The 24,374-nt window shown below is 49.9% G+C and overlaps 1 protein-coding gene and 15 non-coding genes across 16 annotated transcripts; 12 read left to right on the forward strand and 4 right to left on the reverse strand.

The window, feature by feature from the left end:
- Window positions 1-611: 611 nt before the first annotated feature.
- Window positions 612-7,505, reverse strand: LOC138238127 (myeloid zinc finger 1). Its single transcript, XM_069188093.1, has 4 exons — window positions 7,009-7,505; window positions 5,993-6,322; window positions 5,075-5,362; window positions 612-2,924 (listed from the first exon to the last, which is right to left on the reverse strand). The coding sequence occupies exons 1-4, from the start codon at window positions 7,355-7,357 to the stop codon at window positions 2,470-2,472; spliced, it is 1,422 nt and encodes a 473-aa protein (XP_069044194.1). The 5' UTR covers window positions 7,358-7,505; the 3' UTR covers window positions 612-2,469.
- A 3,192-nt stretch (window positions 7,506-10,697) lies between these two features.
- On the forward strand, window positions 10,698-10,770 carry trnam-cau (transfer RNA methionine (anticodon CAU)). Its single transcript has one exon. It is a non-coding gene; the product is annotated as a tRNA-Met (tRNA).
- A 766-nt stretch (window positions 10,771-11,536) lies between these two features.
- Window positions 11,537-11,609, forward strand: trnam-cau (transfer RNA methionine (anticodon CAU)). Its single transcript has one exon. It is a non-coding gene; the product is annotated as a tRNA-Met (tRNA).
- A 504-nt stretch (window positions 11,610-12,113) lies between these two features.
- On the forward strand, window positions 12,114-12,186 carry trnaa-agc (transfer RNA alanine (anticodon AGC)). The gene has a single exon. It is a non-coding gene; the product is annotated as a tRNA-Ala (tRNA).
- A 735-nt stretch (window positions 12,187-12,921) lies between these two features.
- Window positions 12,922-12,993, reverse strand: trnap-cgg (transfer RNA proline (anticodon CGG)). Its single transcript has one exon. It is a non-coding gene; the product is annotated as a tRNA-Pro (tRNA).
- Window positions 12,994-13,182: 189 nt separating this feature from the next.
- Window positions 13,183-13,255, forward strand: trnaa-ugc (transfer RNA alanine (anticodon UGC)). Its single transcript has one exon. It is a non-coding gene; the product is annotated as a tRNA-Ala (tRNA).
- A 407-nt stretch (window positions 13,256-13,662) lies between these two features.
- trnam-cau (transfer RNA methionine (anticodon CAU)) lies at window positions 13,663-13,735 on the forward strand. The gene has a single exon. It is a non-coding gene; the product is annotated as a tRNA-Met (tRNA).
- Window positions 13,736-15,047: 1,312 nt separating this feature from the next.
- trnap-ugg (transfer RNA proline (anticodon UGG)) lies at window positions 15,048-15,119 on the reverse strand. Its single transcript has one exon. It is a non-coding gene; the product is annotated as a tRNA-Pro (tRNA).
- A 189-nt stretch (window positions 15,120-15,308) lies between these two features.
- Window positions 15,309-15,381, forward strand: trnaa-ugc (transfer RNA alanine (anticodon UGC)). The gene has a single exon. It is a non-coding gene; the product is annotated as a tRNA-Ala (tRNA).
- Window positions 15,382-15,788: 407 nt separating this feature from the next.
- trnam-cau (transfer RNA methionine (anticodon CAU)) lies at window positions 15,789-15,861 on the forward strand. The gene has a single exon. It is a non-coding gene; the product is annotated as a tRNA-Met (tRNA).
- Window positions 15,862-20,389: 4,528 nt separating this feature from the next.
- trnaa-ugc (transfer RNA alanine (anticodon UGC)) lies at window positions 20,390-20,462 on the forward strand. Its single transcript has one exon. It is a non-coding gene; the product is annotated as a tRNA-Ala (tRNA).
- A 407-nt stretch (window positions 20,463-20,869) lies between these two features.
- trnam-cau (transfer RNA methionine (anticodon CAU)) lies at window positions 20,870-20,942 on the forward strand. The gene has a single exon. It is a non-coding gene; the product is annotated as a tRNA-Met (tRNA).
- A 504-nt stretch (window positions 20,943-21,446) lies between these two features.
- On the forward strand, window positions 21,447-21,519 carry trnaa-agc (transfer RNA alanine (anticodon AGC)). Its single transcript has one exon. It is a non-coding gene; the product is annotated as a tRNA-Ala (tRNA).
- Window positions 21,520-22,254: 735 nt separating this feature from the next.
- Window positions 22,255-22,326, reverse strand: trnap-ugg (transfer RNA proline (anticodon UGG)). Its single transcript has one exon. It is a non-coding gene; the product is annotated as a tRNA-Pro (tRNA).
- Window positions 22,327-22,515: 189 nt separating this feature from the next.
- Window positions 22,516-22,588, forward strand: trnaa-ugc (transfer RNA alanine (anticodon UGC)). Its single transcript has one exon. It is a non-coding gene; the product is annotated as a tRNA-Ala (tRNA).
- Window positions 22,589-22,995: 407 nt separating this feature from the next.
- On the forward strand, window positions 22,996-23,068 carry trnam-cau (transfer RNA methionine (anticodon CAU)). Its single transcript has one exon. It is a non-coding gene; the product is annotated as a tRNA-Met (tRNA).
- Window positions 23,069-24,374: the final 1,306 nt, after the last annotated feature.

The following is a 24,374-nucleotide window of genomic DNA, read 5'->3' on the forward strand; positions in this document are numbered from 1 at the left end:
GTCATCATCTTCATCATCAGCACCATCATCATCATGACCATCACCGTCACATTCATTATCTTCCTCGTCATGACCATCACTATTATCATCTTCAAATAGTTACCATCATTACAGAACATAACCCCCTCCATCCAGTTCACGGCATGGGAACAAAACTACGTTCTTTATTCCTTATTCCACAGGCTACACGCTCGGCAGCAGATTCATAGAATCCAGCCCATGTCTGCTCCTAATTTCCCACCAGCTGGAGAAGATATTTAAAACCTCATTTCCAGGTACAGCTGTCAAACCTTCCCCTTTCAAAGCTCATTATTTTGTTGCAAATGACTCGTAGATCAGACCAGACCGAAACACCTATTAAATTGTTATTGATTATTGTGAAATGGGGATTATCTCCTATATGAAATGGTTTTATTCCTTTAACTATTCGCATTTCACTGTGGGAAAGTAAGGAATCTTGTCCGTGATCTTATTTCCAGGAAGGAGGTGATTGTCAAATCCAACTCTCAAATTCTCCCAAACACAGGGGATCAGATTATAACTGTAAAGGGTTTGGATAGCTGATGGTTTTAAAACACAACAACCGAAGTACTACGCCGCAGATTCAAAAAGGAGGGCATTTTTTTAATGGAAATAAATGACAGAAAGGGGGAAGTGAAACCTGAGGACACAGGGAAGTGCATTTCAAACCTAGGAGATAGTTCTTTACACCAAGGGGGTGGGAGTGTGGAACAAGCTGCCCAGCCATGTTGTTGAGCCAACACCCTGACTTCTCTCAAGCAACAGCTGGATGAGATCCTGGATTCAATTAACTACTATTAAACTGGGAGGATGGGTTGAATGGCCTCTCCTCGTTTGTGACCTGTCTTCCGACAGGCAGTTTAACACACTTAATCCCAACAATCGTTATTAAAAAGTTTTATTCATGTTAGTTGTAATAAGAAAAAAAAAAGTTTTTTTTTTGCTCCACGAGCTGGTCAGAATAAAATCTATCTTAAAATCTCACGCATTTAGATCACATTAATTTAGTAAATGTGGTACCTTAATTACATAATCAGCAAACCCAGCAACACTGTAGAGGAGTGTGGTTTCATCAGTCCTTACAAAATACACTGTCCAAAACACCTTCAGGGAGACTTCCACACAAAGTGGAATAACGATGCTGGGAGCTACTGGAGTAATCTCTTCCCACAGATGCAGGATCTGAAAGCAAGGATTCGAGCACATCAGTGTTAAGGAGTTGGAAATCAGGAATACTCCTGGCCAGGCACGATTCCAGCAGTCTCAGTGACACACGTGATTTTTGTGCCAGAGCGACTCCTATCTTATGTTCTATATTGTATTTATATACAGCAGGGTGACGATACCCTGGCAGATTCAAAGACGCTGCGTTCAGGGTGACTCTGTGCCCCAGTCTGGGGGACTCCTGCTCTCCCCAGAACTCCCTACACACAGACAAACTGCTGGGACGCCCAGCAGTGGAGACCTGTTCGGATTTTGCATTCGGATAAGAAGAAGGAAAAAGAGTTATAATTGAAGCAGGTTTTGAGGATGGGGGGCAGATAGCGTGCTGTGTGAAGAGTCGCTGTAAAGAGGAGAGTGCTTCTTTAAAAAAATACAAAACACAAAGATTAAAAGTAATACCCTGCATCAAGCTTCGATACCGTTACATATGCTATGAAACAGGATGGAGGATAATACCGATCTTTTGCGGTATACAGTCCAATATTTGTCAATTCTGGCAGAGGCGGGGAGGGTTTTGGCCTAACGTGACTGAACAGTGGACAGAGAGCACAGCTCATATGAAACAAAGACTCCATGGCTTTTAAAAGGACGCGCAAAAAAACTGCATCTCGCAGGCGGTCCTCCTTCCCCACGTATGGTTTTTTGCTTGGAAACAAGGAAGTTCAGTACAGGACTTAGAAAACAAAGATCCTCAGAAGGAATTGGCCCACACACCTTCCTCGCTCAGCTTTCTCAGTCTGGTTGAATATATAAGGGACAGCGATCAGGGAAAATCAGAATTACTCCCCCTCTGCGAAGGGAAAGAGCATCCTGTTCTCTTCCCTGATTGGGTGTATCTTTTTCTCTTCTCTGATTGGGTGGTGTATCCAGCTCTCTCCCCTGATTGGGTGGTGCATCCTGTTCTCTTCCCTAATTGGGTGATGCGTCCTGTTCTCTTTCCTGATTGGGTGGTGTATTTAGCTCTCTCCCCTGACTGGAAGATGCGTCCTGTTCTCTTCCCTGATTGGGTGGTGTATCCAGCTCTCTTCCCTGACTGGGTGACGGGATGGCGCCGAGGAAGCTGCACGCCACTGTGCCGCCTATAGTGCCGCGCCTGCCTGCGCCAACAGGTCCTTAGAAAATGCTCTGCGCCTGAAGTCCTCATGTGGACTGTGCACGAGGGCAGGTCTTGAAGTCCCGTTCGCCAGCAGGCCCAGGAGCGCGGCGCAGGCCAGCGGGGGGGCGTCAGTGCTTCTTGCCGGTGTGGAGCTGCTGGTGAGACTGCAGCCGCGCCGACTGCAGGAAGTGCTTCCCACAAGCCCCGCAGTGGAAAGGGCCGTCTCCCGCGTGGGTGAGCTGGTGCGACTTCAGGAGGGGCAGCCGGCTGAACTTCTTACCGCAGCGGCTGCACTGATGCCCCCTCGGCCCCGCCTGGGGGCGCTGCGGCGCCCCCTGGCTGTCGGCCTGCTCCCCCTCGCCCGCGGGAAGGGGCCTGCCCTCCGCGCTGAGGTTCTCGTTGCAGTCCAGCTGCGGGTCGCGGTCCGTCTGCAGCACCTCCATCTCCGTCTCGGTGAGCAGCCTGTGCAGCATGGAGGAGCCCGGCGGCGGGTCCTGCTCCGCCATCGCGCTGCCGGGAGACCGCTGCCCACTTCCTCCGCCGCAGGCAGCCTGGTCCGGGGAGGGGGAGGAGTGCCCTTCACCTGCGTGGCCCGGGTTCGAAAGCCCAACGAGACAGAGAGAGACAGAGAGAGAGAGGGACGTTACGGGCTGTTTCTTCTTCCCCTCTCATTACCCAGCTGGCAGAATCACCGCAGACAACTTTTTGTACTAAAAAGCTGTACAGTGGAATGCAAAACAAATGTAATTCTAATTGACAGAGAGGAATACCTAACAATCAGCTACATAAATCAAACCTTCCTCTTGTTACGTCTATCCTTTAGTGACTTTGCTTAGTTTATTTAGTCCTGGTATCAAATGGCGTAGTGGGAGGGCAATGCCAGCTACAGATCTCTCTTAACTCTTCACTCAAGACAGCAGTGTTCTCCACCCTGTAGACTGATCCAGTCGGATCTCAGGAGCCCAGCAGGACTGGGCCTGGTCAGTACGGTCAGACCTCTAAGGAAAATCAAGCTGCTGCAGTAAGTGGAAGTGGTGTTGGTGGATCAGTAGGGGGTTCTAGACCAGAATCTTCAAGCAGGACTCCAGTATGGTGACATATGTGGGGACACTGTGCTCTACAGCTGCGCTCCGGATATATTCTCAGGGTTAGAAATGAGAATGTAATTTGCTGGGTACAGATGCATATCATAGCTAGCAGACATATCACCCTGCAACTCACCACTGGCAGCCCACTGAAGCTCAGCAGGTGTGAGCCTGCTCAGTACCTGGAGGGGAGACTCCTGGGAAAGAGGTGTTAGTGGGGCCAGTAGGGGGTGCTCACCCTGTGGTCTGTGTGTGTCCTAATGCTCCTGTATAGTGATGGGGACACTATACTGTAACAAGGTGCTGTCCTTTGGATGAAATGAAGGTCTTGACTCTCTGTGGTCATTAAAAATCCCTGGGTCTTTCCTGAAAAGAGTAGGGGTGTTACCCTGGAGTCCTGGTCAAATCTCTCATTGGCCCTTACCAATCATGGCCTCCTAATAATCCCCATCTATGAACTGGCTTCATTACTCTGCTCTCCTCCCCACTATTGTGTGGTGAGTGTTCTAGTTCTCAGGTGGGGCTGCACACTGGTGGTGGTGGAGGGGAGTCCCCATTACCTGCAAAGTGCTTTGAGTGGAGTGTCCAGAATAGCGCTATATATAAATGTAAGCAATTATTATAATTGTATCTGCAAACAATTAATCCTTCTGTCTTCAGATGCCCCTGTAATGAAGTAAAACCTGGGACAATCATCAACAGTTCACTTGGAAACTCTTGGATCCAGGGCTCAATTCTGGATTGTAACTCACAGAAAGTTGGCTGCACAGCTGGGATTCAAACCTGGAACCACCTGCCCATGAACCTTCAGCTTTATTCAGCAAGCCACCACTGACTGGGGTTGTCTTCAAACCAACTGTGTTCCCGGAGCATTGTTTTGAAACTAACCTGGCTGCTGCCTCTGGTTCCTCCAAGAGCCGATATTTTGCAGCCAGTTTCACCGTCAAACATCAGCGCTGCTTCAGCTCTGCTCGAAACACACAGGTGTGGCCCCAGCGCGAAACAGAACGCTTTGTTCCAGATGAAAGGCAAGAAAAACCGCAAAGGAACAGCCTGATCACTCCCACCTTCTGTGCGGCCAGCTCATCTCAGGCCTTATCACCTCCATCTTGACCCGAAACGCCTTGTTCAGAAGCCAGTTCTCAGTCATCAGTTTCTGTTGTCAGACGGGCAGCCAGTGGCTCGGTGCCCGGGCTGCCTGTGCTCTGCATTTCCTGCAGCCTCAAGACAGACAGGCGCCAGTGCCGATGCCAGCGCTCGCTCGATCCCTGCTGTCTGGTTCTGCTCCTACACACCAGGTTGGACCACTTTGCTAGGTCACAGCTGGTGTGGACAAGGACAGCGGCATCGCCACTTTGTGGCCTGATCCTGTCAGATCTCTAAAGCTCAGCAGGGCTGGTCCCAGTCAGTAGTGGGTAGGGGACACCTAAGGAAAATTAGGTTGCATTAAGTTGCAACTGTGAGAATATTGGTGGAGCTGTAGGGGGCGCTCTTCCTTCTGGTCTGTAGGCTTGTAGTAGGCTTTAGATGAGACAACATACTGAGATCCTCAATTAGTTGTTAAAGATTTCCTGGTACTACTCAGGAGAGCAGTGGTGTTTAAATTCCTCTGAGGCTGCCAGTCTTAAATGCCCTAATTGCCACCCACCTGCTGCAGTGACTGCCGCTTCTCCCTGGGGGTCCCGCTCGGGTCTCTCCGCTCTGCCCCAGTCCGGCCCCAGGCTCCCATCTGGCGCGGGCTCCCTGCTCTCCTCGCGACTGGGCTCAGAGCCGGCACTGAGAAAGCACTCCGGGTCGGCGCCGCCCCCCTGGCAGTCAGAGGGCGCCAGCTCCCTCACCTGCCACCAGAGCTCACTGCACCACCTCTGCCCGAACACCCTGTCGAGAACGGGAACCCAGTCCTGGGCATCGGAGAGGACGGTCTGCTGCTCGGACACTGCGGAGAGACGAGGACAGGGGCTCGGGCTGGGGCAGAGAGCACCGCATGAAAAACCCCCAAGAGTCCAATACTAACCCCTCTGTATAGTGGGTTTGTCTGATAACACAGTAAGACCTGGACTGCTTCAGACTACTATTCAATTGAAGCCTGTCTAATAACACTGGAAGACCTGGAGTGGATCAGACTGCTGTGCACTGGGAGCCTGTTTAGTAACACTGTAAGATCTGGAGTGGATCAGACTGCTGTGCACTGGGAGCCTGTCTAATAGCAATGTAAGATCTGGAGTAGATCAGACTGCTGTGCGCTGGGAGCCTGTCTAGTAACACTATAAGATCTGGAGTGGATCAGGCTGCTGTGCACTGAGAGCCTGTTTAGTAACACTGTAAGATCTGGAGTGGATCAGACTGCTGTGCACTGGGAGCCTGTCTAGTAACACTGTAAGATCTGGAGTGGATCAGGCTGCTGTGCACTGGGAGCCTGTCTAATAGCAATGTAAGTCCTGGAGTGGATCAGACTGCTGTGCACTGGGAGCCTGTTAGTAACACTGTAAGTCCTGGAGTGGATCAGACTGCTGTGCACTTGGACTTGTTTCCCTACATCAATCATGTGAATTAAGAGAACAGTTACCAGCTGCTTCCAGACTGGGCCCTCTCTGTGTGCCCTCGCTCTCTGCCCGGTCAGCACAGCCCAGCGGCTCCTGCTGTGTCTCGGCCTTCTGACAGTGGGCAGCTGCACTAGGAGTGCTGGGAGAGCTGGGGCTGCCTGCAGTTGGTAACGAGTCCTCTGGCCCAGCCGCCGCCCCCTCTGTGGACAGCTGGAGCCTCAGCTGCAGGCTCCTGTTCTCTTTCTCCTTGGCTGCCAGTTCGCTCAGCAGGTCGTCGAAGCTGTTTTCTACAATCTTCCTCACCTCCGTAACAGCAGTCTGGAGTACGTGGTCCAACACCGCCTGCAGACGGGCTGGAACAGAGGGGATTCCCACTGTGAGTCTCTGCTCTGTCCAGTCAGGGCAGGAGGCACTGCTTTACACACAGGGTGGCGGGAGTGTGGAACACGCTGCCCAGCCTCGTTGTTGAAGCAGATACCTTGACTTCTTTCAAGAAACAGTTTGACAAGGTCTTGGGTTAGCTATTAACTGCTAAAAGGGGTTGGAGGGGCAGGTCGTTTTTGACCTGTTTTGTGTGTCTAATTTCATAAAGGCCTGCTAAAGTATCTGCATTTCTCTACTGAAAGAGATTTGAACCCGCAGCACCAGTAAGTATACGTCAGCTATGCCCAGTGGATATAGTGATGTAGCGGGCTTGAGCAGACTAGAGACAGACTTCAATCACCTTCCCGACAGTCAATCCCCCAAACATACCCTGGTCACACCCTCAGCTGAAGAGGTCCTTTTTAAGAAATGGGTGGAACTCATGTCTAAAAACCTGTACAACACATGCCACTCACTGCTCCCTGAACCTCGGCACCATACTTGCCATATTGGGACGACATCCCTATTATTGCAGATAATGTACGACAGTAAAATCAAATCTAGACATAGAGGTTGACAGATATGTGTGATCAAACTCGTACAGAGTCACTGCAATCAGAACTGACTGAGCCAAAGCACAGTCACCGAGCAGAGCAATGGAGAAAGAGCCCCTCACCCAGCACCCGGGCTCTCTGCTCCTGTCTCTCCGTGTCCGGGGGCTTGGGGCGCTCACAGCCCGAGGAGGAGGAGGATGGCGGCGATGAAGGCGATGCCGTCTTGCTGGGGGCCGCTGCGCTCTCGGTCTCCCCAGCCCGGGTCGCAGGAGGCGCCTGTCCGGGGCGGCAGGTCTGCATTCGCCGCCTCAGTCCGCGGTTCTCCTGCTCCGTGCTGGCGATGAGGAGCAGCAGGGCGCCCAGGCTGTGTCCCACACTGTCCGTGATCTGCCTCACCGCCGCCTGCACCACCCGCTCCAGCACCGACTCCAGCTGGCCCTGGAAGAAGGACAGATACAGCGCCTCGGCCATGCTCTCCGGTCCCCGCAGCGATCTGGTGTTCCCCGGTGTTGATCGGGCTCCACTCCTCTCTCATTCTCTTCGCCACAGCGGTTCAGGCAGGTTCAGCTCCCCGCCTCCTACACGTCCTGTACTAGCCAGGATGCCCCCGTATAAACCCGTATATACGCGCACTACCTTTCCATTCCCGGGGAAATTTAGTTCCCAGTATGGAGTCAGTACTGGGGACCCGGGACTGACCGACACGTGTCTCGAGAATGGCCGATGCGCTCCGGAACCGAGCTGGACAGTCCGCTGAGCTTGGATAGTCTCGGGAGTCTCGGTTTACTGTCCATTTTCAGGTTTCAACGATGAAATAAAAAATTTTGTTTTCAGAACCCGGGTTTTCATTTTTAACAATAATGTTTTATTTTGGGGCTCTGAGCTCCAGACCATCTACCAGTGACCCACAGGAATGGAGCCGAACAGGGTAACCATGGTTACGGGCGTCAGCGAGCACTTTTGTGTTGTTTTGTTGAAAAATGGTCGTTTTCACGTTTTATTCAATTGATTAATAATCATTTCAAGACAGGGTTCTTCACCCAGGTTTTGGACCTGCTAGCTTTATTTCCAGCAGAGCTCCCACTTACTGTACATAACTGACCCCCAAAACTGAAATAAAACGTTTTCAGGCGCTTTTTTTATTTTTCGCAAGTAACTTAAGATATCTGAGATTTTAATGGAAATGGCACTCAAGGGTTTTGTTTTTTAAAAGTAATTCAGCGTCCTGTTAGCTCAGGATTCAATTAAGCCCAGAGCGCGACAGCGGCGATAACCAGTAGGCTCGTCAGCCCCCGGCCCGGGTCGGAAGCCCCTGACTCAGGACAAGGAAAGAAACCAACGCATTCAGCACCAGGTTTGCTCTCATTTCCGGGACGGGGGCAGAAGTGGTCAGCGTGGCTCAGGGAGGGACACACGCCGAGCCTTGAAGAGGTCAGAAACTGAATGAGGTCAGTCTGAGAACGTGAAGATTCTTAAGGTGTTAAAGCCAGAAAAGTTTTCCCTCAGCCGGTTGAGGAATTTAAATGTTTTGATTTTCAACACGCTTAAATTGAGGATTTATCTAAGACCAGAAAGAAGGGTAATTGTAACGTGTTCGATGGAGAAATGACCCGCGCGTTTCACTTTTTAATTTCACTATCCCCCCCCCACACACACACAGAAAAGTGCGCTCCTCTTCTTTGATTTACGGTAGTCGTTGTCAAATTTGCTCCAATCATCTAAAAGCATATTATTTCCTGGTTCTGAATTTCGTTGTTTGTTGTTAGCATTTCTGGGCGGCGAAACCTTAGTATTTGCGCCCCCGGATGGCTTGGAGGACTCATTCCAGCGCCCGGAATTCCTCATTTGAGCAGCGGGGGAGCTGGTATTCAATTCAATTCAATTCAATTCAATTCAATTCAACTTTATTGTCATTAAACTTACACAGGTGCATGGTATAATGAAAAGTGTTTCTCATTAGTCACTCAGGTGCAGTATATAAATAGGACAGAAGATAAGACAATAGACAGTTACACAATAGCAATAATAGTAACATGTAATAACATAACATAAATAACATGTAATCAAGTAATCGAAAACTGCAAAATTCCACAAACAGAGAAAATATAACAGGACAAAAACAGTGCAAGGTAATTCTTGGAACAGTGCAAACAATAGTATGGTTAAAAGTAGTATGGTTAATTAATAAATATTAAATATTATTATGCCTGTTACAGTTTTACTGGGCTATCGAGGGGACAGTACAATTTCGGCTTACATGTGTGTGTGGTGGTGTAGGAGTACAGTCGTTGTGGGTACAGGAGGACGTTAGGAGAGATCATAATAAGGTGGAAGGGAGTGGGGGAGTCACCAACTTGACAGCTCTGGGGAAGAAGCTATTTTGGAGTCTAGTTGTGTGCGACTGGAGTGACCGGAACCTTCTGCCAGATGGTAGGGGAATAAACAAGTTATGACTGGGGTGAGTGGGGTCAGACATAATTTTGGTGGCTTTTTTCAGACTCCTGGTGTTGTAGATTTCCTGGATGGATGGTAAGGCACTGCCGATGATGTGTTGGGCAGTTTTGACCACCCGCTGTAGTGCCTTACGGTCGGATGCGGTGCAGTTGCCGTACCAGACTGTGATGCAGGTGGTCAGTATGCTCTCCACCGTACATCTGTAGAAGTTGGTGAGGATCAGTGGGTGTAGGTGTATTTTCTTCAGCCTTCTCAGGAAGTACAGCCGCTGTAGTGCCTTCTTGATGAGACTGGAGGTGTTCAGTGTCCATGTAAGGTCCTTAGAGATGTGAACGCCTAGGAATTTGAAGTTATTCACCATCTCCACCGCAGACCCTTCTATGTAGATGGGGGAGTGAACTTTTCCTTGTCTTCTGAAGTCAACAATCAGCTCTTTGGTTTTGGTATGCAAAGATTGCTCCTGTTCTCCCAACACCTGGATCCTGGACATTCTTGAGCGGCTGCTCTGGATGGTCCAGCGTGTTTTAGTGAACATACAGTCTTGTTACCGGGAAGCATCTTGTTGATCCCTTTTATACCCTTTTTAAAGTAATGAAATCCTTCACGTGGTATGTTCAGCAAATCTCGGCACCATATCCTCGGTGACGTCTTTACCGCTGTGAAACATTTGAGATGTTCACATGATAGGAGATCAACACACCCATCCTGCTTAGGTTAGGTTGTTAACCAGTTCCTGAGTTCAAATGTCTCGTCCAGCTGTAGTCTTAAAGATCCCCAGTGAATCGACAGAATGAGGTATGTATTCTTTATTTGCTCCATGGAAAATATTGTGATATTTGAAATTGCAACTTCCTTCTGCACCCATCCGTTTTCTAACGGGTTTATCTAGTACAGGATTGTGTGTGAGCCAGGGATTGTACTAGAACAGCGCCAGGCAGGGTACACCCTGGATGGACTGTTCAGGGCTTCTTGATCACCTGTTTGTGGACAGATGGCCAGGTGTAACGATGCACTGTCCATTTTATCCCCTGTTCCAGAGGCCCAGTCAGGCATGTCACACACCTCTGACCTGGGTGGCAGCGACTGAATGTCTCAGCAAGGAAGCTCTAGAACAAGGACAGCTGAATGCAGCACCTTTAATGAGGCACAGGACATTAAATGCACACTTCAACGATTTCAAACGAGGCTCATACTCCCTTTTCAAGTGGGCTCTGGCGCCACCTGCTGGAGATATGTTAAGAATCGCTTTTATTTACTGGATGCTTAAAGAATAAATCTTCACAGTGAAAAGTCACAGTGGTGATGAGTTTTCAGGACGTGATTGAACAAGCTATCAGGTGAACAACTTGGATAACTGGTCTCGTTGGCGTCGTAGGTAGCGCATCAGACTCATAATCTGAAGGTCGTGAGTTCGATCCTCACACGGGGCAGGGTTACTTGCTTTCTTGCTCTTTTCAGACACTTGCAGCAACTATTCGCTCAGAACCACGTCTGCGTGCCTACCACGTGGAAAGCGTCACCTTTACACGGGAGAGGAGCAAAGCCGCACCCCTTTCCTACATAACACTCACATTCAGAGTTAAATCCCCAAATTTGCCCTAACTTTCGCTGGCGCTGCTGTCACCCTGCCCCTGTTGCCGATGAAAGGCAGTGGACGGCGCCCGGTAAGAGGGGAACAAGCGGCACAAGGCGACGCCGAGGAAGAAGGGACAGCGAGGGGGATTAGCTCACATGGTAGAGCGCTCGCTTTGCATGTGAGAGGTAGCGGGATCGATGCCCGCATCCTCCAGGTGTACGCTGAGCGCTCGGTGTGCCGAGAGGTGTCCTTTAACCCCTGATCACGCCTTGCGAGGAGAGTGTGAAGCGTTTGGCAGCCACGCCCCCTTTTCATCTTCTCTCTGGTTTAAGTGCGTCTCCGCCACACTCTCTTGACACTTCATGGCAGCATGTCAGGGGTCCGAGTGATGTTTTTAATGGCTGAGTGAGGGCACGACGCTGAAGCAGAGAGGCCATTTCAGCCAGAGAGACTTGTGCTAGGTGAGCTGTGAAAGACAGACTCGCGACAGAAACAAAGCCCCAAAGTCTCGGGTGAGATCAAAAGGCAAATGCAACACCCAGCAGAGGGTGTCGCAAGATTAGGGAACAGGCGTCTGAAATCCCTGTGAGGCAAACTTTCCGGCCCGAGCACCGCAGCTGGCCTCGTTGGCGTAGTAGGTAGCGCGTCAGTCTCATAATCTGAAGGTCGTGAGTTCGATCCTCACACGGGGCAGGGCCACTTGCTTTCTTGCTCTTTTCAGACACTTGCAGCAACTATTCGCTCAGAACCACGTCTGCGTGCCTACCACGTGGAAAGCGTCACCTTTACACGGGAGAGGAGCAAAGCCGCACCCCTTTCCTACATAACACTCACATTCAGAGTTAAATCCCCAAATTTGCCCTAACTTTCGCTGGCGCTGCTGTCAGACTGCCCCTGTTGCCGATGAAAGGCTCACACAGCGTCATGACAGTTGCAAAACAATGTTCCACACTCCGTAAGCGACAAATTCAGTGCTTCAAGTCACCCGATATGCCGAGAGTCAAAGGAGCGCAAAACCCCAAGCGTCAAAAGACAAGATGAGTTGATGGAAAGAGCATTGAATTGAGGAGCACAAAAGTTCAGCTCGTACAATAGGCAACGAAGGTCTATTCGTGCGTCTTCATCGCACTTGAAAGGACTGCCTTGCAGACCAAGGGCAGCGGGCGGTAAGACATGATGGCGAGAAGCCTGAAGCGAGGGGGATTAGCTCAAATGGTAGAGCGCTCGCTTAGCATGCGAGAGGTAGCGGGATCGATGCCCGCATCCTCCAGGTGCGAGTCTGGAGCTCTGGGAGCCAGGTGCTCTCCTTTAGCCTCTGCGACTTCTGATAGGTTCTCCTCCGCTCAACGTCCTTCAGCTGTCAAGTATTGAAGGGCCACGCCTCCTTCCCCACCTCAGTCTGCACCGAGTGCGTCTCCGGCATTTTCTCGTCCGATTTGGCAGCTTAGCAAATGAAAAGTATATCCGAGTGAAAACAATGCTGAGAATACTCTCACGAATCCTTAGAAGACGTGCGTTTGATCAACGATTGCTTAACATTCCCATTCGAGCCATCAAGCTCGTAGTTTTCCTTCAAATATTGAAAGCTGTCAGCGAGCACATCACGCTCTGCAGGACGGTGAAGTATTTTGAGTACTTCAACAGAAAGAAGAGCAGACAGCTCCGCAAATATGCGAGGCGCAGAGAGCGCAAGGCGAGCCCCGCACACGTTTCGGTGGCTGAGAGAGGGCGGTTTTTGCTTCTGCATTTCTCAAGTAATGACGCATGACAACAAGCGATCGCGGTGCTCATTTACGACATAGCGGTGAGGAGTTTTCAGGACGTGTTCTTTTGAACGAGCAACGAGGTTGCCGCCTTGGACAGCTGACTGCACGCTGGCATTGTGCCACGTGATGAGGATTGACCAGGCTCCTTCAGTCATCAGTCACCTTCCATCGTTTGCCGTAAGCAGACGCTGCGAGGTGATGTGGATATCAGTTCCCAGGAGTGAGGAAGAGGAGGAAAAGGGCTCGTCCGGGATTTGAACCCGGGACCTCTCGCACCCGAAGCGAGAATCATACGCCTAGACCAACGAGCCACAGCGACTCTTCCGCTTCTGTGTTGTCAGCGAGCTGGAGGACGGGGGGAGGCGTCATTCGCTCGTCCCGTCAGACCTTCATCAATAAGTCAAGAAAGCCGACTGCCTTGCAGGCGAAGGGCAGTGGACGGCGCCCGGTAAGAGGGGAACAAGCGGCACAAGGCGACGCCGAGGAGGAAGGGACAGCGAGGGGGATTAGCTCACATGGTAGAGCGCTCGCTTTGCATGCGAGAGGTAGCGGGATCGATGCCCGCATCCTCCAGGTGTACGCTGAGCGCTCGGTGTGCCGAGAGGTGTCCTTTAACCCCTGATCACGCCTTGCGAGGAGAGTGTGAAGCGTTTGGCAGCCACGCCCCCTTTTCATCTTCTCTCTGGTTTAAGTGCGTCTCCGCCACTCTCTCTTGACACTTCATGGCAGCATGTCAGGGGTCCGAGTGATGTTTTTAATGGCTGAGTGAGGGCACGACGCTGAAGCAGAGAGGCCATTTCAGCCAGAGAGACTTGTGCTAGGTGAGCTGTGAAAGACAGACTCGCGACAGAAACAAAGCCCCAAAGTCTCGGGTGAGATCAAAAGGCAAATGCAACACCCAGCAGAGGGTGTCGCAAGATTAGGGAACAGGCGTCTGAAATCCCTGTGAGGCAAACTTTCCGGCCCGAGCACCGCAGCTGGCCTCGTTGGCGTAGTAGGTAGCGCGTCAGTCTCATAATCTGAAGGTCGTGAGTTCGATCCTCACACGGGGCAGGGCCACTCGCTTTCTTGCTCTTTTCAGACACTTGCAGCAACTATTCGCTCAGAACCACGTCTGCGTGCCTACCACGTGGAAAGCGTCACCTTTACACGGGAGAGGAGCAAAGCCGCACCCCTTTCCTACATAACACTCACATTCAGAGTTAAATCCCCAAATTTGCCCTAACTTTCGCTGGCGCTGCTGTCAGCCTGCCCCTGTTGCCGATGAAAGGCTCACATAGCGTCATGACAGTTGCAAAACAATGTTCCACACTCCGTAAGCGACAAGTTCAGTGTTTCAAGTCACCCGATATGCCGAGAGTCAAAGGAGCGCAAAACCCCAAGCGTCAAAAGACAAGATGAGTTGATGGAAAGAGCATTGAATTGAGGAGCACAAAAGTTCAGCTCGTACAATAGGCAACGAAGGTCTATTCGTGCGTCTTCATCGCACTTGAAAGGACTGCCTTGCAGACCAAGGGCAGCGGGCGGTAAGACATGATGGCGAGAAGCCTGAAGCGAGGGGGATTAGCTCAAATGGTAGAGCGCTCGCTTAGCATGCGAGAAGTAGCGGGATCGATGCCCGCATCCTCCAGGTGCGAGTCTGGAGCTCTGGGAGCCAGGTGCTCTCCTTTAGCCTCTGCGACTTCTGATAGGTTCTCCTCCGCTCAACGTCCTTCAGCTGTCAAGTATTGAAGGGCCACGCCTCCTTCCCCACCTCAGTCTGCACCGAGTGCGTCTCCGGCATTTTCTCGTCCGATTTGGCAGCTTAGCAAATGAAAAGTATATCCGAGTGAAAACAATGCTGAGAATACTCTCACGAATCCTTAGAAGACGTGCGTTTGATCAACGATTGCTTAACATTCCCATTCGAGCCATCAAGCTCGTAGTTTTCCTTCAAATATTGAAAGCTGTCAGCGAGCACATCACGCTCTGCAGGACGGTGAAGTATTTTGAGTACTTCAACAGAAAGAAGAGCAGACAGCTCCGCAAATATGCGAGGCGCAGAGAGCGCAAGGCGAGCCCCGCACACGTTTCGGTGGCTGAGAGAGGGCGGTTTTTGCTTCTGCATTTCTCAAGTAATGACGCATGACAACAAGCGATCGCGGTGCTCATTTACGACATAGCGGTGAGGAGTTTTCAGGACGTGTTCTTTTGAACGAGCAACGAGGTTGCCGCCTTGGACAGCTGACTGCACGCTGTCATTGTGCCACGTGATGAGGATTGACCAGGCTCCTTCAGTCATCAGTCACCTTCCATCGTTTGCCGTAAGCAGACGCTGCGAGGTGATGTGGATATCAGGTCCCAGGAGTGTGGAAGAGGAGGAAAAGGGCTCGTCCGGGATTTGAACCCGGGACCTCTCGCACCCAAAGCGAGAATCATACGCCTAGACCAACGAGCCACAGCGACTCTTCCGCTTCTGTGTTGTCAGCGAGCTGCAGGACAGGGGGAGGCGTCATTCGCTCGTCCCGTCAGACCTTCATCAATAAGTCAAGAAAGCCGACTGCCTTGCAGGCGAAGGGCAGTGGACGGCGCCCGGTAAGAGGGGAACAAGCGGCACAAGGCGACGCCGAGGAGGAAGGGACAGTGAGGGGGATTAGCTCACATGGTAGAGCGCTCGCTTTGCATGCGAGAGGTAGCGGGATCGATGCCCGCATCCTCCAGGTGTACGCTGAGCGCTCGGTGTGCCGAAAGGTGTCCTTTAACCCCTGATCACGCCTTGCGAGGAGAGTGTGGAGCATTTAGCAGCCACGCCCCCTTTTCATCTTCTCTCTGGCTTAAGTGCGTCTCCGCCACTCTCTCTTGACACTTCATGGCAGCATGTCAGAGGTCCGAGTGATGTCTTTAATGGCTGAGTGAGGGCACGATGCTGAAGCAGAGAGGCCATTTCAGCCAGAGAGACTTGTGCTAGGTGAGCTGTGAAAGACAGACTCGCGACAGAAACAAAGCCCCAAAGTCTCGGGTGAGATCAAAAGGCAAATGCAACACCCAGCAGCGGGTGTCGCAAGATTAGGGAACAGGCGTCTGAAATCCCTGTGAGGCAAACTTTCCGGCCCGAGTGCCGCAGCTGGCCTCGTTGGCGTAGTAGGTAGCGCGTCAGTCTCATAATCTGAAGGTCGTGAGTTCGATCCTCACACGGGGCAGGGCCACTCGCTTTCTTGCTCTTCTCAGACACTTGCAGCAACTATTCGCTCAGAACCACGTCTGCGTGCCTACCACGTGGAAAGCGTCACCTTTACACGGGAGAGGAGCAAAGCCGCACCCCTTTCCTACATAACACTCACATTCAGAGTTAAGTCCACAAATTTGCCCTAACTTTCGCTGGCGCTGCTGTCAGCCTGCCCCTGTTGCCGATGAAAGGCTCACACAGCGTCATGACAGTTGCAAAACAATGTTCCACACTCCGTAAGCAACAACTTCAGTGTTTCAAGTCACCCGATATGCCGAGAGTCAAAGGAGCGCAAAACCCCAAGCGTCAAAAGACAAGATGAGTTGATGGAAAGAGCATTGAATTGAGGAGCACAAAAGTTCAGCTCGTACAATAGGCAAGGAAGGTCTATTCGTGCGTCTTCATCGCACTTGAAAGGACTGCCTTGCAGACCAAGGGCAGCGGGCGGTAAGACATGATGCCGAGTGGCCTGAAGCGAGGGGGATTAGCTCAAATGGTAGAGCGCTCGCTTAGCATGCGAGAGGTAGCGGAATCGATGCCCGCATCCTCCAGGTGCGAGTCTGGAGCTCTGGGAGCCAGGTGCTCTCCTTTAGCCTCTGCGACTTCTGATAGGTTCTCCTCCACTCAACGTCCTTCAGCTGTCAAGCATTAAAGGGCCACGCCTCCTTCCCCACCTCAGTCTGCACCGAGTGCGTCTCCGGCATTTTCTCGTCCGATTTGGCAGCTTAGCAAATGAAAAGTATATCCGAGTGAAAACGGTGGTGAGAATACTCTCACGAATCCTTAGAAGACGTGCGTTTGATCAACGATTGCTTAACATTCACATTCGAGCCATCAAGCTCGTAGTTTTCCTTCAAATATTGAAAGCTGTCAGCGAGCACATCACGCTCTGCAGGACGGTGAAGTATTTGGAGTACTTCAACAGAAAGAAGAGCAGACAGCTCCACAAATATGCGAGGCGCAGAGAGCGCAAGGCGAGCCCCGCACACGTTTCGGTGGCTGAGAGAGGGCGGTTTTTGCTTCTGCATTTCTCAAGTAATGGCGCATGACGACAAGCGATCGCGGTGCTCATTTACCACATAGCGGTGAGGAGTTTTCAGGACGTGTTCTTTTGAACGAGCAACGAGGTTGCCGCCTTGGACAGCTGACTGCACGCTGGCATTGTGCCACGTGATGAGGATTGACCAGGCTCCTTCAGTCATCAGTCACCTTCCATCGTTTGCCGTAAGCAGACGCTGCGAGGTGATGTGGATATCAGGTCCCAGGAGTGTGGAAGAGGAGGAAAAGGGCTCGTCCGGGATTTGAACCCGGGACCTCTCGCACCCAAAGCGAGAATCATACGCCTAGACCAACCCAGTGGGCAAAAGATGTATAATATACGTCTATTAAACGTATACCTTAGACGTCTAAATGTGGTCTACAATTCGTCTAGAATGAAATTCTAATATACGTCTAAAGTTATACGTCAATTATACGTCTATGTTTAGACGTTCATTATACATAAATGGTTGGAGTTCTATTATACGGATAAATTTAGAGGACTATTATACATATATGGTTGGAGTTCCGGATAACTTTAGAGGTCTATTATACGCATAACTTTAGAGGACTATTATACGTATATGGTTAGAGGTCTATTATACGGATAACTTTAGAGGACTATTATACGTATATGGTTAGAGGTCTATTATACGTATAACTTTAGACGTCTATTATACGTATATGGTTAGAGGTCTATTATACGTATATGGTTAGAGGTCTATTATACGGATAACATTAGAGGTCTATTATACGTATATGGTTAGAGGTCTATTATACGGATAACATTAGAGGTCTATTATACATCAAAGACAGATTTTATAGGTGTAGAAACAAGTAAACCAAGCCAATGATTAGGTTTAGAAATTTATTCTGAAAATACACATTCACACCTGAAACATACGTATTTCAAATTATACATTGTATACAATCAATCAACAATCAACATATGGGCAATAATCATAAAAAACACAACTAGTTTTAAACTTCAGCTACAAATTCTGGTAACATGGCAATATACAGTCTAGTAATGACAAACACAAAACTAATTACATTAACACACTAACTCAAAACCACATTTTGATTCAAATATACATTTTAAAATGTACAACTTCTATATTTCCAAGAAAAAAAATATTACAATGGAAGTTAAGACGATTTTTGTCCACTATTTGCAAACCCTGTCTAATTGTCCTAACAGTTAGAACCAAAAACCTATTATTTTCAGAGTCCAGATCTCCTGGCCCCCTGCCTTGCATATGCATTCTTCAAGTAACACATTGCATGCTCCTTTATTTCTTTTTCTGTTGATGTAGGGTGGGACTTCAGCACCGCAGCTAGGAGAAAATTATATAATATTACTTCCCAAATAAATGATGATTAATATCTTCTTTAGTATAATCTAAAAAATGAACGGTTTACTAAGCTCAAAGCTGAAATAAATGTATAAAATTTGGCTTGCATCATAGCAGTTGAGCAATAAAGTCTGTCCTAATTACCCAAAGTTTGAAAGTACAACATAGAATAAGAATAAGAGAAACGGCAAAACGATTTTGTGTCATCTTCCCCATTCACACTATTTTATGTGCCATTTTTTTGCTTATTCACGTACTATTTTAATCAAAATAATATTAAGAAAGATCTGTATGTATTCAGATAGTATTATTATTGTTCATACTTACTCGTCAAAAGAGGATTGCTGAGATATTTGCAGATATACTTCTACGTTTGAAAAACGTGTCCAAAATGGTGACCAACGAATACTAGCAATGCATTGTGGTATATAACCGGAAAATATGCTGGGTTCGATATTTTCTCAACGTATGCGTTTATTAATGTTGTCGATATTATGGTTGAAATTTAACATTGATAATACATCGCGGCTATGTGCCCCCTGCTATGAGCTGATGTGCAATTTTAACGCATGCAGTTAGTAAGGATCGGTCACTGTTGTATGGTATTATATATAATGACATTATGGAATAGGATGGGGACAGGCCTGGCATCACGGGGGGAGGGGGGAATGTCGCCCCTTCAGTTTTGGGCAAAAAGATTTACCTAACTTAATTTGCGCCCTAAAAAAATAGTTGTACTTTGTCAATGGTCAGACAACACTAAATGACACGAACAGTCACTCAGTCTGTTTGATGTGCAGGAGGGCTATCCGTCCAGGAACTGCACATATCAGTGTCGTTATTGAGTGTCAACATTACGATCCTGTTTGCTCAGGTGGACCGATTCCTTGCAGTAGTTTATCATTATACTTAAAATCGTTATATAACTAGGACTAGTTATAGCAGTCTGTGCTTTCTGTTGGTTTTACAACATTTTTTTCTTAACGATTCAGAACGTCCATGTAGCTGCAAAAATGAACGCTTATGGTACTTTTCGCTCCAGGCAATACAAACCGTGAGAGTGACGAAAAATGTGAAACTGAACTTCATCGCAAATACCAGATTGCTAGTCGTTATCTTCTATCATGAAGCACTAATCAATGGCATAGCTGCGAGATTTCATTTGGGTAGCTGCACCGTACAGCTCCGTTTCAACCGAAATATCACCCCCCCCTCAGAATTTCAGACGCCGCCCTACAGATTTTTCCCCGGGCACCGCGCACTGATGGGGGACGGGGTGTCCAGGAAATGGTATCAACTTTTGTCAAGAAAATAAAAATAGAAACTCTATAGGCACTCAAACATTTTACTGTTTTTTTCAGGCAGGTGGCAAGACCCCCTCAGCAAAACCCTTGTATGCCAAGCTGTGGGCATTGATTCGTCGAATATACGTATATTTACGGCGAAATTACGTCTATACGTATATATACATCGCCTCGACGTATAATCAACGTCGAATTGCAACCGTAAAATCGACGACATGAATAAACGCATATATAACGTCGAAAACACATCTAACACAGTGCCTGAGGCTTTTTACTGTATGTATCGTGTGTGCCGCAACTAGGAGTATACGGCACTCTGCACAGTGCACGAAGTAAATTATTTTGGCAGTAATTAATTTATTATATTTACTATATGTATTATACACGTGTAGATTAATTACTGCCAAAATAATTTACTTCGTAATTAACAGTAAAAAGCCTCAGGCACTGTGTTAGATGTGTTTTCGACGTTATATATGCGTTTATTCATGTCGTCGATTTTACGGTTGCAATTCGACGTTGATTATACGTCGAGGCGACGTATATATACGTATAGACGTAATTTCGCCGTAAATATACGTATATTCGACGAATCAATGCCCACTGGGAACGAGCCACAGCGACTCTTCCGCTTCTGTGTTGTCAGCGAGCTGGAGGACGGGGGGAGGCGTCATTCGCTCGTCCCGTCAGACCTTCATCAATAAGTCAAGAAAGCCGACTGCCTTGCAGGCGAAGGGCAGTGGACGGCGCCCGGTAAGAGGGGAACAAGCGGCACAAGGCGACGCCGAGGAGGAAGGGACAGCGAGGGGGATTAGCTCACATGGTAGAGCGCTCGCTTTGCATGCGAGAGGTAGCGGGATCGATGCCCGCATCCTCCAGGTGTACGCTGAGCGCTCGGTGTGCCGAAAGGTGTCCTTTAACCCCTGATCACGCCTTGCGAGGAGAGTGTGGAGCGTTTAGCAGCCACGCCCCCTTTTCATCTTCTCTCTGGCTTAAGTGCGTCTCCGCCACTCTCTCTTGACACTTCATGGCAGCATGTCAGAGGTCCGAGTGATGTCTTTAATGGCTGAGTGAGGGCACGATGCTGAAGCAGAGAGGCCATTTCAGCCAGAGAGACTTGTTCTAGGTGAGCTGTGAAAGACAGACTCGCGACAGAAACAAAGCCCCAAAGTCTCGGGTGAGATCAAAAGGCAAATGCAACACCCAGCAGCGGGTGTCGCAAGATTAGGGAACAGGCGTCTGAAATCCCTGTGAGGCAAACTTTCCGGCCCGAGTGCCGCAGCTGGCCTCGTTGGCGTAGTAGGTAGCGCGTCAGTCTCATAATCTGAAGGTCGTGAGTTCGATCCTCACACGGGGCAGGGCCACTCGCTTTCTTGCTCTTCTCAGACACTTGCAGCAACTATTCGCTCAGAACCACGTCTGCGTGCCTACCACGTGGAAAGCGTCACCTTTACACGGGAGAGGAGCAAAGCCGCACCCCTTTCCTACATAACACTCACATTCAGAGTTAAGTCCACAAATTTGCCCTAACTTTCGCTGGCGCTGCTGTCAGCCTGCCCCTGTTGCCGATGAAAGGCTCACACAGCGTCATGACAGTTGCAAAACAATGTTCCACACTCCGTAAGCAACAACTTCAGTGTTTCAAGTCACCCGATATGCCGAGAGTCAAAGGAGCGCAAAACCCCAAGCGTCAAAAGACAAGATGAGTTGATGGAAAGAGCATTGAATTGAGGAGCACAAAAGTTCAGCTCGTACAATAGGCAAGGAAGGTCTATTCGTGCGTCTTCATCGCACTTGAAAGGACTGCCTTGCAGACCAAGGGCAGCGGGCGGTAAGACATGATGCCGAGAGGCCTGAAGCGAGGGGGATTAGCTCAAATGGTAGAGCGCTCGCTTAGCATGCGAGAGGTAGCGGGATCGATGCCCGCATCCTCCAGGTGCGAGTCTGGAGCTCTGGGAGCCAGGTGCTCTCCTTTAGCCTCTGCGACTTCTGATAGGTTCTCCTCCACTCAACGTCCTTCAGCTGTCAAGCACTGAAGGGCCACGCCTCCTTCCCCACCTCAGTCTGCACCGAGTGCGTCTCCGGCATTTTCTCGTCCGATTTGGCAGCTTAGCAAATGAAAAGTATATCCGAGTGAAAACGGTGGTGAGAATACTCTCACGAATCCTTAGAAGACGTGCGTTTGATCAACGATTGCTTAACATTCACATTCGAGCCATCAAGCTCGTAGTTTTCCTTCAAATATTGAAAGCTGTCAGCGAGCACATCACGCTCTGCAGGACGGTGAAGTATTTGGAGTACTTCAACAGAAAGAAGAGCAGACAGCTCCACAAATATGCGAGGCGCAGAGAGCGCAAGGCGAACCCCGCACACGTTTCGGTGGCTGAGAGAGGGCGGTTTTTGCTTCTGCATTTCTCAAGTAATGGCGCATGACGACAAGCGATCGCGGTGCTCATTTACCACATAGCGGTGAGGAGTTTTCAGGACGTGTTCTTTTGAACGAGCAACGAGGTTGCCGCCTTGGACAGCTGACTGCACGCTGGCATTGTGCCACGTGATGAGGATTGACCAGGCTCCTTCAGTCATCAGTCACCTTCCATCGTTTGCCGTAAGCAGACGCTGCGAGGTGATGTGGATATCAGGTCCCAGGAGTGTGGAAGAGGAGGAAAAGGGCTCGTCCGGGATTTGAACCCGGGACCTCTCGCACCCAAAGCGAGAATCATACGCCTAGACCAACGAGCCACAGCGACTCTTCCGCTTCTGTGTTGTCAGCGAGCTGGAGGACGGGGGGAGGCGTCATTCGCTCGTCCCGTCAGACCTTCATCAATAAGTCAAGAAAGCCGACTGCCTTGCAGGCGAAGGGCAGTGGACGGCGCCCGGTAAGAGGGGAACAAGCGGCACAAGGCGACGCCGAGGAGGAAGGGACAGTGAGGGGGATTAGCTCACATGGTAGAGCGCTCGCTTTGCATGCGAGTGGTAGCGGGATCGATGCCCGCATCCTCCAGGTGTACGCTGAGCACTCGGTGTGCCGAAAGGTGTCCTTTAACCCCTGATCACGCCTTGCGAGGAGAGTGTGGAGCGTTTAGCAGCCACGCCCCCTTTTCATCTTCTCTCTGGCTTAAGTGCGTCTCCGCCACTCTCTCTTGACACTTCATGGCAGCATGTCAGAGGTCCGAGTGATGTCTTTAATGGCTGAGTGAGGGCACGATGCTGAAGCAGAGAGGCCATTTCAGCCAGAGAGACTTGTGCTAGGTGAGCTGTGAAAGACAGACTCGCGACAGAAACAAAGCCCCAAAGTCTCGGGTGAGATCAAAAGGCAAATGCAACACCCAGCAGCGGGTGTCGCAAGATTAGGGAACAGGCGTCTGAAATCCCTGTGAGGCAAACTTTCCGGCCCGTGTGCCGCAGCTGGCCTCGTTGGCGTAGTAGGTAGCGCGTCAGTCTCATAATCTGAAGGTCGTGAGTTCGATCCTCACACGGGGCAGGGCCACTCGCTTTCTTGCTCTTCTCAGACACTTGCAGCAACTATTCGCTCAGAACCACGTCTGCGTGCCTACCACGTGGAAAGCGTCACCTTTACACGGGAGAGGAGCAAAGCCGCACCCCTTTCCTACATAACACTCACATTCAGAGTTAAGTCCACAAATTTGCCCTAACTTTCGCTGGCGCTGCTGTCAGCCTGCCCCTGTTGCCGATGAAAGGCTCACACAGCGTCATGACAGTTGCAAAACAATGTTCCACACTCCGTAAGCAACAACTTCAGTGTTTCAAGTCACCCGATATGCCGAGAGTCAAAGGAGCGCAAAACCCCAAGCGTCAAAAGACAAGATGAGTTGATGGAAAGAGCATTGAATTGAGGAGCACAAAAGTTCAGCTCGTACAATAGGCAAGGAAGGTCTATTCGTGCGTCTTCATCGCACTTGAAAGGACTGCCTTGCAGACCAAGGGCAGCGGGCGGTAAGACATGATGCCGAGAGGCCTGAAGCGAGGGGGATTAGCTCAAATGGTAGAGCGCTCGCTTAGCATGCGAGAGGTAGCGGGATCGATGCCCACATCCTCCAGGTGCGAGTCTGGAGCTCTGGGAGCCAGGTGCTCTCCTTTAGCCTCTGCGACTTCTGATAGGTTCTCCTCCGCTCAACGTCCTTCAGCTGTCAAGCATTGAAGGGCCACGCCTCCTTCCCCACCTCAGTCTGCACCGAGTGCGTCTCCGGCAGTTTCTCGTCCGATTTGGCAGCTTAGCAAATGAAAAGTATATCCGAGTGAAAACGGTGGTGAGAATACTCTCACGAATCCTTAGAAGACGTGCGTTTGATCAACGATTGCTTAACATTCACATTCGAGCCATCAAGCTCGTAGTTTTCCTTCAAATATTGAAAGCTGTCAGCGAGCACATCACGCTCTGCAGGACGGTGAAGTATTTGGAGTACTTCAACAGAAAGAAGAGCAGACAGCTCCACAAATATGCGAGGCGCAGAGAGCGCAAGGCGAGCCCCGCACACGTTTCGGTGGCTGAGAGAGGGCGGTTTTTGCTTCTGCATTTCTCAAGTAATGGCGCATGACGACAAGCGATCGCGGTGCTCATTTACCACATAGCGGTGAGGAGTTTTCAGGACGTGTTCTTTTGAACGAGCAACGAGGTTGCCGCCTTGGACAGCTGACTGCACGCTGGCATTGTGCCACGTGATGAGGATTGACCAGGCTCCTTCAGTCATCAGTCACCTTCCATCGTTTTCCGTAAGCAGACGCTGCGAGGTGATGTGGATATCAGGTCCCAGGAGTGTGGAAGAGGA

This window comes from Lepisosteus oculatus, chromosome 4 (genome assembly GCF_040954835.1).
Source record: "Lepisosteus oculatus isolate fLepOcu1 chromosome 4, fLepOcu1.hap2, whole genome shotgun sequence".
In the NCBI taxonomy this organism is placed as follows: Eukaryota; Metazoa; Chordata; class Actinopteri; order Semionotiformes; family Lepisosteidae; genus Lepisosteus; species Lepisosteus oculatus.

What these genes read in the sequence shown, in the direction of transcription:
- LOC138238127 (XM_069188093.1), bottom strand. Translation starts at nt 7,357, where the DNA reads ATGGCCGAGGCGCTGTATCTGTCCTTCTTCCAGGGCCAGCTGGAGTCG. An exon ending in GCAGAGAGCCCGGGTGCTGG is followed by an intron (nt 6,323 to 7,008) that starts GTGAGGGGCTCT and finishes CCTCTGTTCCAG; the next exon opens with CCCGTCTGCAGGCGGTGTTG. An exon ending in GCCCAGTCTGGAAGCAGCTG is followed by an intron (nt 5,363 to 5,992) that starts GTAACTGTTCTC and finishes GTCTCTCCGCAG; the next exon opens with TGTCCGAGCAGCAGACCGTC.